This window comes from Gekko japonicus, unplaced genomic scaffold (assembly GCF_001447785.1).
Source record: "Gekko japonicus isolate JY-2015 unplaced genomic scaffold, Gekko_japonicus_V1.1 scaffold3369, whole genome shotgun sequence".
In the NCBI taxonomy this organism is placed as follows: Eukaryota; Metazoa; Chordata; class Lepidosauria; order Squamata; family Gekkonidae; genus Gekko; species Gekko japonicus.
In genome coordinates this window covers 68647-81698 of record NW_015167637.1, presented here as the reverse complement: position 1 = coordinate 81698, position 13052 = coordinate 68647, and the positions used below count along the sequence as shown (strand labels likewise).

At 48.2% G+C, this 13052-nt stretch overlaps 1 protein-coding gene across 1 annotated transcript in view; it reads right to left on the bottom strand.

Annotated features, from left to right (window-relative positions):
* Positions 1–629: 629 nt before the first annotated feature.
* Positions 630–13052, bottom strand: part of PDE3A (phosphodiesterase 3A) — a 72866-nt gene continuing 60443 nt past the window's right edge. The window contains exons 12-15 of the mRNA XM_015414068.1: positions 12026–12229; positions 8456–8611; positions 6921–7161; positions 630–1099 (exon numbers count right to left, since the gene is read on the bottom strand). Of these exons, the coding sequence (XP_015269554.1) occupies positions 864–1099; positions 6921–7161; positions 8456–8611; positions 12026–12229 (837 nt within the window). The 3' untranslated portion in view covers positions 630–863. The remainder of the gene's footprint in view (positions 1100–6920; positions 7162–8455; positions 8612–12025; positions 12230–13052) is intronic.

Genomic DNA, 13052 nt, shown 5'->3' with positions numbered 1-13052 from the left:
TGACGAGCGAGAGCTGTTGATTGACTGCGGGATATTGTTGGCGCGTGCCACGCAGAATCCGATGCCGCTTTGGGCCACACGGTCTGGTCTCTACTATGCTGTATGGAAGAAAAACCAGAGTGCTATCACACAAGCGTTGCGAAACTGAAGGGTAAAGAAAGGCTTAGGTCTCCCTTCACAAACTATATCGAGGGCCTGTATAGGGGCTATTTTCAGATCCTTTGAGGTCAAGTCTTATTCACATGCGCTGAGATAACAGACTCTAGTGCCAATTAGCCTCCAGCGGGCATTGGCAAAGCCCCCCTCCCTATACTTCCGCTATGCCCGCGCAGCACCATCTTGCACGAACCCCTCTGTCGGCAGATCATATCAATATTGGATCGATGCTATAGAATGCAAAGAGCAAGAACAAAAAGCTTCCCCGTGGGTGTGCTTTTACGAACCCCTCCTCTTCTCCTCCACTCCCCCCATTATCACAGTTACTGTATCACCATTGTTTTAAAAAAAATTAAATGAAGAAATGCACAGCTGATAAACCCAGGCTAATATATATATATATAATATATATAATATAATATATATATTTATAATTCCCCACCCCATACGAAAGTCTGTAAAAGTCGGTGTTGTTGCAGTGTGAAAGGTTCTCGGAGCGCAAGAGTTTAAAACAAGGTACTTCACTGGTGTGTTTTTTTTGTTTAAAAAAAAAGGATGAAAGAGAAACAAAATTAAAGGGATGGGAGGTGCATTATCATCCCGTATTTCTACAGTGTTGTGTCTAAAATATTGTGCTGGCTTGAAGGAACGGGTACACGTGTTGTCCATGTCTTCTTCCAATACTGCTCGGAAAAATCCCACCATTGTCACTGACTCGTTTCCAAAGCTGTGCTTTCCTCTTCCCCTTTGGGCTTCCCTTTTTCCTCTTCCTCCTCTTTGATGGACTCAATTTGTTCGGAGGGTTGGTGCAACGCTGGTTGCTCTAGGGTTGGCTTTTCGACCCCCGCTGTCCTCTCTTCTTCCTCAATCACTTTCTTCCACATCTGATGGTTCTCTAGCAGGTGCTGCGTTATCTGGCAGTAGATTTTTCTCCTCTTTTTCCCTGTGAAACAATACCAGGAGCATGTGAAACACCAAATAGTGATTTAAGACAATGTAAGAACGTAAGAGAAGCCATGCTGGATCAGGTCAATGGCCCATCCAGTCCAACACTCTGTGTCACACAGTGGTCAAAACCCACGGGCCATCAGGAGGTCCACCAGCGGGCCCAGAACTCCAGAAGCCCTCCTACTGGTGCCTCCAAAGGACCTAGAATACAGAGCATCTTTGCCCCACAAAACGCCCGACAAAATGTCAAAACAGGAGACTTCAACTGAGGTAGGTAAATTGAGGAGCTATGAAAAAGTCATTCGACCTCTTGGACAGAAGTTGGCAAAAAAAATGATCAAGGAAGGTTATACATTAGTTGTTGTAGTTTTTCTGGGCTGTATGGCCGTGGTCTTGGCATTGTAGTACCTGATGTTTCGCCAGCAGCTGTGACTGGCATCCTCAGATGTGCTGGCGAAACATCAGGTACTACAGTGCCAAGACCACAGCCATACAGCCTGGAAAATCTACATCAACTAATGAACTCCGGCTGTGAAAGCCATCAACAACATACTGAAGGTCATACACTTTTTTAACCCCCAAAAGATTTTGTAAAGTTACTGGACATAACTGTAACTTACATGAACATTTAAGACAACCCCACCTTTTTTGATGGCATATTTGGGGTGGCGGCGGGGGAACAGTATCAAATTCTGGTGTGCAGTTCTGATCACCACACCTTAAAAAGGATATTATAGCTTTGGGGAAAGTGCAGAAAAGGGCAACTCGAATGATAAAAGGGTCGGAACCCTTTCCCTATGAGGAAAGGTTAAGGCGCTTAGGGCTCTTTAGCTTGGAGAAACGATGACTGAGGGGTGACATGACTGAGGTTTATAAGATTATGCATGGGATAGAGCAGGTCGAGAAAGAGGTACTTTTCTCCCTTTCTCACAATACAAGAACTCGTGGGCAATCCAGGGAATTGCTGAGCGGTCGGGTTAGAACGGATAAAAGGAAGTACTTCTTCACCCAAAGAGTGATTAACACATGGAATTCACTGCCACAGGAAGTGGTGGCGGCTACAAGCATGGACGGCTTCAAAAGGGAATTAGATAAGCATATGGAGCAGAGGTCCATCAGTGGCTATTAGCCACAAGGCATAGATAGGGACTCTGGGGCAAGTGATGCTCTGTCATCTTGGTGCTTGGGGGAGGGGTCAACAGTGGGAGGGCTTCTAGTGTCCTGGCCCCACTGCTGGACCTCCTGATGGCACCTGGTATTTCTGGCCACTGTGTGACACAGAGTGTTGGACTGGATGGGCCTTTGGCCTGATCCAACATTGGCGTCTCTTATGTTCTTATGTCCTTAAATTGAGTGAATACAGTAATGGCGTACCAATATCAAGGGAGGGCTGATGTGATCATTTTGACCTCATTCTTCATAATCATCCCATTAACAAAACAACAACAAAACCCATGATCTGGATCTTAAGAAATGTCCGGAAATATCATCCACCTATCATACACTTTTTAGGATGGCAGTACAATCAGGCTAGTGATGCAATGGGGATCCCAATTCTCATCTCTCACATCTCCCGAAATCAGTGATGTGGACATCCACTTGCATGATCCAAACCCCAAATCATCCCCTCTACCTTCTTTGAGAATTCAGGAATTTAGCTTCTTTGGGAATTTAGCTATCGCTGCTAAATAAAGCTGCGGTGGCTCAAGTGGTTAAGACGCTGAACTGCAGGCTGTGGAAGGTCGGTAGTTCAGCAGTTCGAGACCCGGGTGTGCCGCATGACGGAGTGAGCTCCCGTCTCTAGTTCCAGCTCCTGCCAACCTAGCAGTTCGAAAGCAAGAAACTGCAAGTAGATAAATAGGGACCACTTCGGTGGGAAGGTAACAGCGGTCCGTGCGCCTTGGTGTTTAGTCATGCCGGCCATATGACCACGGAAATGTCTTCGGACAGCGCTGGCTCTTCGGCTTTGAGACGGAGATGAGCACTGCAACCCTAGAGTCGGATTCGACTGGCTTTCGAGCAAGGGAAACCTTTACCTTTAAGGACATATGGACACATGAAACTGCTTTATAGTAAGTCGAGCCATTGGTTTACTAAGATCTGCATTGCCTGCTCTGACTGGCAGCTGTTCCCCAGGGTCTCTGGCTCTCCCGCCATCCCCTCGTACCTCATCCTTTCAACTGGTGATGCCAGGAACTGAACCTGAGATCTTCTGCATGCAAAGCACATGCTCTGTCACTGAGCCACAAGTCCTCTTTTCGGAGGCTTGCATACCCTGTGATGCCTGGGGGAGGGGGGGGGTGCTTCTACACTATGCAAATGAAACCCCATTGAAAGCAATAGTGGGGGGACTTAAACCCCACTAATGAATCGCACTGTCTTTAATGGGTAAAAGGTAAAGGTAAAGGTTCCCTTGCTCGAAAGCCAGTCGAATCCGACTCTAGGGTTGCGGTGCTCATCTCCGTTTCAAAGCCGAAGAGCCAGCGCTGTCCGAAGACATTTCCGTGGTCATATGGCCGGCATGACTAAACACCAAGGCGCACGGACCGCTGTTACCTTCCCACCAAAGTGGTCCCTATTTATCTACTTGCAATTTCTTGCTTTCGAACTGCTAGGTTGGCAGGAGCTGGAACTAGAGACGGGAGCTCACCCCGTCTTGCGGCACCCAGGTCTTGAACTGCTGAACTACTGACCTTCCACAGCCTGCAGTTCAGCGTCTTGAGCCACCGCAGCTCCTCTTTAATGGGACTGAGGCCTATTTCTCATCAAGGTAGTAAATCTGGATGGTACCATTTCAGATAGTACGCCGGGGGCCCGTATGAGCGAATGTACCCCCGAACAAGAAATCCCTTCCACCGAGAAAACGAGATTTCAGGGAGACAGGCTCTAGCTCCTCCGTGTCCCCACTGTACACTTAGCTATCTGGAGGGATTTCTGTGCCTATAAAGAAGCATTAAGTCACAGGACCTTCCATCTACAGTGGTGGCAATAGTACTGATCGAATGACAGTGTGTAGAATAGCCAGGAGATGCTAAGATTGTCCGGCAGCCAGAAGTTCTAGCTCTTTTAGCTCTATACACCACTAGGTGGCAAGCTAGACCTGTTTTTAAGGCAAGACATCTTTCAGAGGTGGTTTGCCATTGCCTGCCTCTGTGCCACACTCCCGGTATTCCTTGGAGGTTGCCCATCTGAATACTAGCCAGGGCTGACCCTGCTTAGCTTCTGAGATCTGACGAGATCGGGCTGTCCTGGGCTACCCAGGTCAGGGTTATTTGCAGTGGTACAGGGCTAACTGCAGTGGTACAGACCAGAGACAGGTTTACATCTCAGTGAAAAGTAGGCCTTAGTCAAGGGGAAACTAGACAGTATGAGTTACATGAGTCAGAATGGGGGTCTCTGTATGCAAAGCAGATGCTCGTACCCCCTGAGAGCACTGGGATCCCCAACCCGACCCACATCACATGTATCATCTCATCTGACCCCTAATTTTGGCCGGATTGTGCACCTAGCATCAAGTTATTTGGAATGCGCTGAACTCAACAGTAATTAGCGGTCGTACTTGATTAGAGAATTGCAGTTCATTATCCGCTGATCGTCCTATTAAACAAGTAAATTAAATCAAAACGTGCATAATACCTAAACCAAAGTTTAGGAATCTTTGACATACTGGGGGGGTGGGGGGAAGGCTTTGAGAAAACTCGCTGCACAGGAGAAGAAAAAGCCACTTGTACTGTTTTCTATTGTCGATACTCATTAGATAAAATACAGCCCTGGAAAACAAACCCCAAATTGGCCCTCACTGGTTCATAAAGGTCCCGTTGATCAGTATACTTGATAAACAGACTGAAAGCATTAAGCGCTGCTAAGGGCCTCTTTTGTCAGTGGAGAGGTTTGGGATTGGACCAGCCCAAGGAGGGTTCTATACTGTCAAGGGAACATACGCATTAGATGCTGATGCAAGGATCCAAGCATGGTGGTGTATGTAAGTGAGACAGGTAAACTTTTCCAGGGCTGGAAGTCCAAAGGGTTTTAGCTTGGCCTGTGCGTTGATTTATGATATTTCACAACCAGTACATTTTCCTTCACAAGATCAGCGCGGGCAGGATGGAACGGCTTTGCGTCATAACTTTGTACCAGGCCCAGAGAAACGACAAAAGCCTCTCAACTGAAGTGGTCGATCTCTTGTTAAGAGTCCTAGTGGAACGAACACCGAAATCTGCTCCCCCCTCTAAAACTCTACCACACGACCTTCTCCAGAGGGGCAGCTACCTTGAATAATGAATCTCTTCAGGTTTTAGGAGAGGAGGAGTGACAACAAACAACAGCAACAACAAAAACCCAAAGGAAAATATGACATGAAGGAATATTTTGTCCCAAAGTAATGTGGGCATTATTAGCATTTGCAGGTGGCCTAAAGCAAGTCTGTGATAGGAGCCAAACTGCTGAGTCCTTGAAGGTTTTTTGGGTTTTTTCCCCTCCACACAAACAAATAACTTTTTCTCTCTGGCACAGCCCAAATCCAGCTCAGTGCCCAGTAGGGAACCTTCAGGTTTATTCAGAAGAAACCTCTATTCTGCACTTCACATCATTTCGGAACATTCCATCCCTGGTTTCCTGGGAGATGCCCCCTCCTAAATCAAGCGTTCTCCACAGAGGTCATTTGAGCATTTATTACAAATTGAAATTTTGCTCGGAAAACCATGACAAAGCTGCTCAGGTTATACCACTTGGGGCGTTTAGCTCACCTAATACAGCTCTGTGGGAATGTAAGATGCTGAGAATGTCTGGGGGGGGGAGGTGCTTGAGGGCCCCTTGACGTCACGGCCTCAGAACACCGCTACATATTGTGCACTGGAATGGTCAGGCCGCACCTGGAGTACTGTGTGCAGTTCTGGAGGCCTCACTTCAAAAAGGATGTGGACAGAATGGAGCGGGTACAGAGGAAAGCGACGAGGATGATCGGGGGCCTGGAGACCAAGCCCTGTGAGGAAAGGCTGAGGGACTTGGGGATGTTCAGTCTGGAGAAGAGGAGGTTGAGGGGGACACACGATTGTTCTCTTTTAAGCATCTGAAAGGCTGTCACTTCTTGTTGGCAGCAGAGGATAGGACTCTCAGCCAGTGTTCTCTCCAAGCTAAGTTAGTGTGAGCTAGCTCACAGTTTTTTGGCCTCCAGTTCACAGATTTTTGTCTTAGCTCAGGAAGGGTGGCTCCAGAGCAAACTAATTTATGCAGCAGCCAAACTACTCGCTCACAACTTTAATGCCAGTAGCTCACAAAGTAGAATTTTTGCTCACAAGACTCCACCGCTTAGAGGGAACATTGCTCTCAGCAATGGGTTTACATTATGGGCAGAATGATACCATCTGGATATTAGGATTTTTTTTTTACAGTAATGTTCAGCAGTGGAATCAGCTGCCTTGGGAGGTGGTGAGCTCCCCCTCCCTGGCAGTCTTTAAGCAGCGGCTGGACGAACACTTGTCAGGGATGCTCTAGGCTGACCCTGCACTGAGAAGGGGGTTGGACTAGAGGGCCTGGATGAGCCCTTCCAGCTCTGCGATTCTAAGCTGAACCTCATCGTGTGCCCGAGATCATTCTCCGGATATTTATTTTCTGTGGGTTATATCACAAAATGCTTGTTCTCCAAAGAACGATTTCTGAAAGAAGGTGGTGAGCAAGATCCATAGTTCTCTCGATATAAAATTGTAAGCACGTCATTTATTACCCAACCCTATGAGGCTCCAAATGAGCTAAGAATTTAGATCGGGGGGGAAGAAAGAAAGAAACCCATCTGCTTTATACACACACAAATTACATACTTGATTCAGGGTTTTCGCAGGTGTCCATTTCCGCTGCGTCGTCTTCCTCCTGCTCATCGGTATCTCCTGACTCATCGTTGTCGTCAACCCATTTCCCAGGCATCAGCCCCGCCGAGTCATAGGAGTTGCACAGCGGTCCCACAATGTGAGAGATGAAAGACTCCTGGAGGTTTGCCAGCTGAGGAGCCGAGCGGTCCATGAACGGGCTGATCGGGAGGCCTAAGCTGGTTTCTTCATCACCCTTCGAGAGAAAGAGAAACCGCGTTACGACGTTGCTTCACGTGATGCTCAAAGCACACGTCAGTGTTTCCACCACCACGCTCACCTGTTGACTCACCGGCTCCCTCAGGGCTCAGTATAAACGTCAGATATGATCTGAGAGGCTAGTATGGAAACATATGAAGCGTGCAAGCTGTGTTTTTAGGGAGCTTGTTGAATTCTACCATGACGTCATTCCATACTCTAATTCCACATGGTAACCCGTTTCCCTGATCGACCCATTTTATCTGTTTGGGCAGCCTCTTCGGCATAGGGTGGGGATTTATGTTTTGAAGCATTTTAAATGAGGGTCGTTCACCTCTTCAAAGTTTGGAATGGTCTGTATGTTATCCTCACAACAACCCGACAACCCCGTGAGGTAGGTTAGGCTGAGAGAGTGTGACTGGCCTGAGGTCACCCAGTGAGCTCCAATGGCACAAGTGGAGATTCGAACCGGGGTCTCTCAGACACTAGTCCTTAACCATTATACCACACTGGCACTAAATTCTAACCCAGTCTTCTCTTTGGTAATCTATGCACAAGGGAGTTTTGAGGATTATGACTCAGCTACTCCTCTCTCTGAATCTTCTCAAGCTGTCTATTCTATATGGGTGTTCTTAGGCTAGCAACCACCCTTAGCCTATTAACCATTTAGCCAATAGAAAGCTGTTACCAGGATAGATCTCTAAATTGCAGGCTGTCAGCCACTTCAGATGACAGTTCTCAGCTGCTGCAAGTTAATCACTTCTGCTAGCCTAAGCAGCAATTCTGATCTCAAGCCGGCAGGTGGGGGTGATGACTTCTGTAGTCAAGAAAGCTAACACTTAGGCAGAAAAACTCTCTTAAAGGAGACCAGTTTCTTGACACAGAGTTAGAAGGGATTGATGACTGAAAAATGCATTTGCAGGAGAAATTATTGTGGGGCTGTGCCTTTAAGAAAGGGGGCAGAGCCCCCCAAAGCCCCACCGTAGCTACAGGCCTGTCTATTTGCATCTTTTGCAAATGTCATCAACTGATATTTGGTCTGTTTTAATATGACTTTAAACTGCAGTTGTGATTAACAGCTCTCGCAATGCTTTCTCTTCCATCTGACCGCTTTGGGAATAAGATACAGAATTACAACCTTCGGACCCATCAGCAACTGTCAAAGGCGAACAAAAGCAGCATCCCATTGGAGTCTTGACTCTTGAAAGGTTACGCCCTGAAACTCTGGTAGGTCTCTACGGTGTTGCTGGACTCGAACCCAGCTGCTCTGCAGAGTAACGACGGCTACTCACCTGTTCGTAAAATTCGTTGACGATGCCCTTCGTCCACCGCAGATGCAAGTCTTTGCATTTCGCCGGCCCGTTGATGTCAGCCAGCTTGATGCACATCTGGCACACCAGCAAGCGGTCGTTCTCATTCGTCCAATCAATGCCGACATCGTCGTTCACCTGACAGGCACACATCAACGGAGTGAAGGCTCTGATATCTTTACAGCAATGCGTATCACTGATGATAACGCTGGGAGAGCTGTCCTTACCTACCTCACCATACTAACGATTAGAACAGCCCTGTAAGTATCGTTATCCCCATCAGACCATTGGGAGGTGAAAAAGAAAAGAAGGTAGCTAAAGGCTGCCTGGAGAAGTTTGTGGCTCTGCTGAAACGTGACTTCCTAACTCATCCTTTGTGGTCCACTATGTCACCCCAGGTTTCAGCTGAAGAGTAAACACAGAGATATCGCAGGGCTCTTTTTGTGGAAAAAGCCCAGCAGGAACTCATTAGCATAATAGACCACACCTAACAACAGAAACCTATTAGCATATTAGGCCACACCCATGACAATACAGCTCATTAGCATATTAGGCCACACCGCCATGTTACCAGAAGTGTGCTCATCCAGCCACACCCACCTTTTGCTTCTTATTCTGTTTACCTTGTTTGTTGTCAAAACCCAGGAACTCCTTTGCACGCTAGGCCACACACCCCTAATGTAGCCAATTCTAATGAGTTCCTGCTGTTGGGTGTGGCCTAATGCTAATGAGTTCCTGCTGGGTGTGGTCAACTCGGGAGCCAGCCAGAACTCCGTTCCTGTGCGCTCCTGCCCAAAAATAGCCCTGGAGATATGTATTTATTTGGAGGAGGAGGAGGAGGAGATTGGATTTATACCCCGCCCTTCACTCGGGGTCTCAGAGCGGCTTACAAACTTCTTTCCCTTCCTCTACCCACAACAGACACCCTGTGAGGGAGGTGGGGCTGAGAGAGCTCTTTCCAGAACTGTCCTTGAGAGAACAGCCCTGACAGAACTATGGCTTGCCCAAGGTCCTCCAGCAGCTGCGAGTGGAGGAGTGGGGGAATCAAACCCGGTTCTCCCAGATCAGAGTCCGCGCACTTAACCACTACACCAAACTGGGTCTCTTCATTTGTGCCCTGCCTTTCTCCCCAATGGGGACTCAAGGTGGCTTACATCATTCTCCTCTCCTCCATTTTATCCTCGCAACAACCCTGTGGGGTAGGTTAGGCTGAAAGAGAGCGACTTGGTCCAAAATCACTCAGTGAGCTCCCACAGCATGAGTGAAGATTCGAACTCAGGTCTCTCAGGTACGAGTCCGGCACTCTTAACCGCTACAACCATATTGGCTCTCCATGAGAATTTTTTTACTTGGTGCAGATCATTTATCCGTTATGTATACATTTATGTTCCATATAGGTATAAGAGTTCTGGATTGTTTGTCTTCACTGAAACTCCAGGTCATAAGAACATAAGAAGATAAGAGAAGCCAATGTTGGATCAGGCCAATGGCCCATCTAGTCCAACACTCTGTGTAACCCAGTGGCCAGAAATACCAGGCACCATCAGGAGGTCCAGCAGTGGGTCCAGGACACTAGAAGCCCTCCCACTGTTGCCCCCCCCAGGACCAAGAATACAGAGCATCACTTGCCCCAGACCGAGAGTTCCTATCTATACCTTGTGGCTATCAGCCACTGATGGACCTCTGCTCCAGATGTTTATCCAATTCCCTCTTGAAGCCGTCCATGCTGGTAGCCGCCACCACCTCCTGTGGCAGTGAATTCAGCCTATCTTGATGAAGTACCAGTGCCAGGAGGCATCATCAAGGGAAGGCCTCAGTCCAGGGTTGTAGCCAGTGGTGGGGCTTTAGGGGCTGAGTCCCCCATGATTATGGTGGAGCCCCACCATGGCTAAAGCGTTCCTCCCCCCCGCACCCCGTCTTTGCTAGCCAGCGAGATGGGCCGTCAGCTCTTTGAGAGCTTCAGAGAGCCGATGGCCTGATTCACTGGCTGGCACAGATGCAGTGAAGCACCTGGGAAGGGGGGAGGAGGAGGAAAACTTCAGCGGCTCAAGTTGAGCCTGGCTGCCTCCCCTTCAGTGCTCCTCCTTCCTCTCTGTGGTTGTGGTGACATCCCTCCCGATGTCCAAAGCCCCCTCCCGGCGAATATCCTGCCTACGAAGCTGCCTCAGGCTCTATGACCTCCTTCACATGCATCCATGGTACCGTATATCCCCAATTTGACAATCCCAGGTTTTAGGAGGGTTTTTATGCTTGCAAGGTTTAACCTTTTCCCTTCAGTAGTGGTCTCAGGTAGATTCAGGGGTGTTCCGTATAAGGATAGACTTTGCAACTGTAATCTCGGGGAACCTGATTCTGTCACCCATATTCTTTTTCGTTGTCCTAAATATTCCGTTATGCGCAATATTTTGATTCGCCCTCTTCTCCCTTCGCAGAGAGACTTTCTGGATAGGGATTTAAATTTCTTTCTAGCAGACAAGAGCCTAGCAATAACGCTATCTGTTGCAGAATTTCTGACCCATGTATGGAAGTCAAGAGTAATATTCTGTAAACCTTGTAAACCGTGCTAGGATTGCCTTGTATTTTGAGATATTGGGAATATTGGTTGATGCTGTTTCTTGTACCCACCCTTTAACTCTTTCCTTTGTTTGATTTATCTATGTTATGCCGAATAAAGGTGGTCTTCTTCTTCTTCTTCTTCTCCTCCTCCTCCTCCTCCTCCTCTATGACCTGCTGTTAGTCCTCCATAGTAACTGGGTGGCTGCTGTGTGAAACAGGATACTGGACTAGATGGACCACGGGTACGATCCAAACAGGCTTGCCTGATGTTCTAGGTTCTTTCCCTTAGCCCAGGGACTCCCACACTTCTTGTGCCTGCAGGAACGGTTGGAATTCTGACACAGCACTGTGGACGCAGCCACAAAATGGCAGCCGTGGGAGGCGGCGCCAGCCACAAAATAATTGTCACAGCTGTACTTCAGTAACACAGTGAAGGTTTTTGTATCACCGTGGCCGCCGCCGCCAAAGCAACATTCTGCACAGTCAGTCAAATCCCCAATAGCCAATCAGAAGCCTTGCTGGGCAAAAGCCCTACCTGGGCCCACCCATTTCCTGAAAACACTTAGAGGGCACCAGAAAAGGTGTCGGCGGGCACCATGGCACCCACAGGCGCCCAGTTGGGGACCCCTGCATTAGTCTGTCCAAGTTCTGAGCGTAGCACATCCATGCTGCCATTTTAGAGGCAGGTGACCCTACACCGCTGAGTGGCTGGCCGTTGTCAATACTCCCCTTCCGGGTCAGGTAAATCCCAGCTCTGAAGATTCTGTTCCTGACCATCGCTGGATTGGTCAAGGCTACTCCTACCTTCCCTCCACATCTCTAGGGAATGTGATAATGGATCTGTAACACAGCCTGGCACTCAGGCAGGCCCAACACACTTTCTGGCCTTTGTCACAGCTCTCACAACAAGTGCGAGGCCTACTGTTTTTCTCCTGGTTTTCCAGGCCCCAGCTATAAAGATCTAAGAGCCAAAGACACTTGAGAAATCAGGTTTACCTTGGCATTGAATTTCGCTACAAAGTCAAAGTGTTTCTTCAGATCCGTGGCCAAAATGGCCTCGATGACGAGGAATCGAAAGTGCTTGAACTCCACGTGATCCAGGTTGACCAAGAAGTTGTATTCCGGTCTGGACATGAAGAGGTTCCAGGCAGCGGCGGCGTGGTGGTTCTCCAAAACAGAGCGGTCATTATACAGAACGGCCTAAAGAAAGAAAGCAATAATGAAAGTGGTTAGTAGAATATGCCTCAGTATGCACACAGCATGCTACAAAATCAGTGGGCTCTTTCGCACTCTCATTTTTGTTGGTTGTGTGACCTTAGTTCTTTTTTTTCCTTTTCTGCATGTCTTGCTCCCTCTAGTGGTCTCTTCAATATTACATCGCTGTATCTCCAGCGAATTTCCCTGGACTTTAAAACTGCAGGGAAATATTCCGGAGACACAGTGATGTATACCGAAGTGACCACTAGAGGGAGCAAAATGTGTGGAAAAGAAAAGAAACCTGAAGCAACAGGGGTACACAAGTGATGAAAATGGGAGTGTAGAGCAGCCCGGTAATCCTTCTGAGGAAGATATGAAAAAAGACAGCTGATCTGGATGGTTTTGAAACATTTTAAGCAGGGCTGTGGTTATTCTACAATGAAGTGAAAGAAGTCAGCCTCTGAGTTACTCTGTATACAGGTGCAGTCTAGGGAGTGAAAGAGATGCTGGAGCAAGCCAAGCTGAACGGCCCCTCTGGCATGACAAGCCAGTGCTGCAGGGGTCGTTCGGCTCAGCGGTGCAAACAGAGGGTATCTACTCATTCATTGCTCCCTCCTAAAAACGAACAGCAGTGTGGGGAAAGTCAATTGTTGAACTGACAGCAATTACCATGGCCAGTGAAGGGTCTGAACTGAGTGGCCCCCAAGGCTCTGGTAGAGTTGTAAGAGCTTGGCGATGGTTGCTCCTAGACCTCAGTCGCCCTCTAGGGCTGGAGCCCCCACAAGTGCAGGAACACCCCGACCCTCCAGAAAGCGGTTCACGGAGC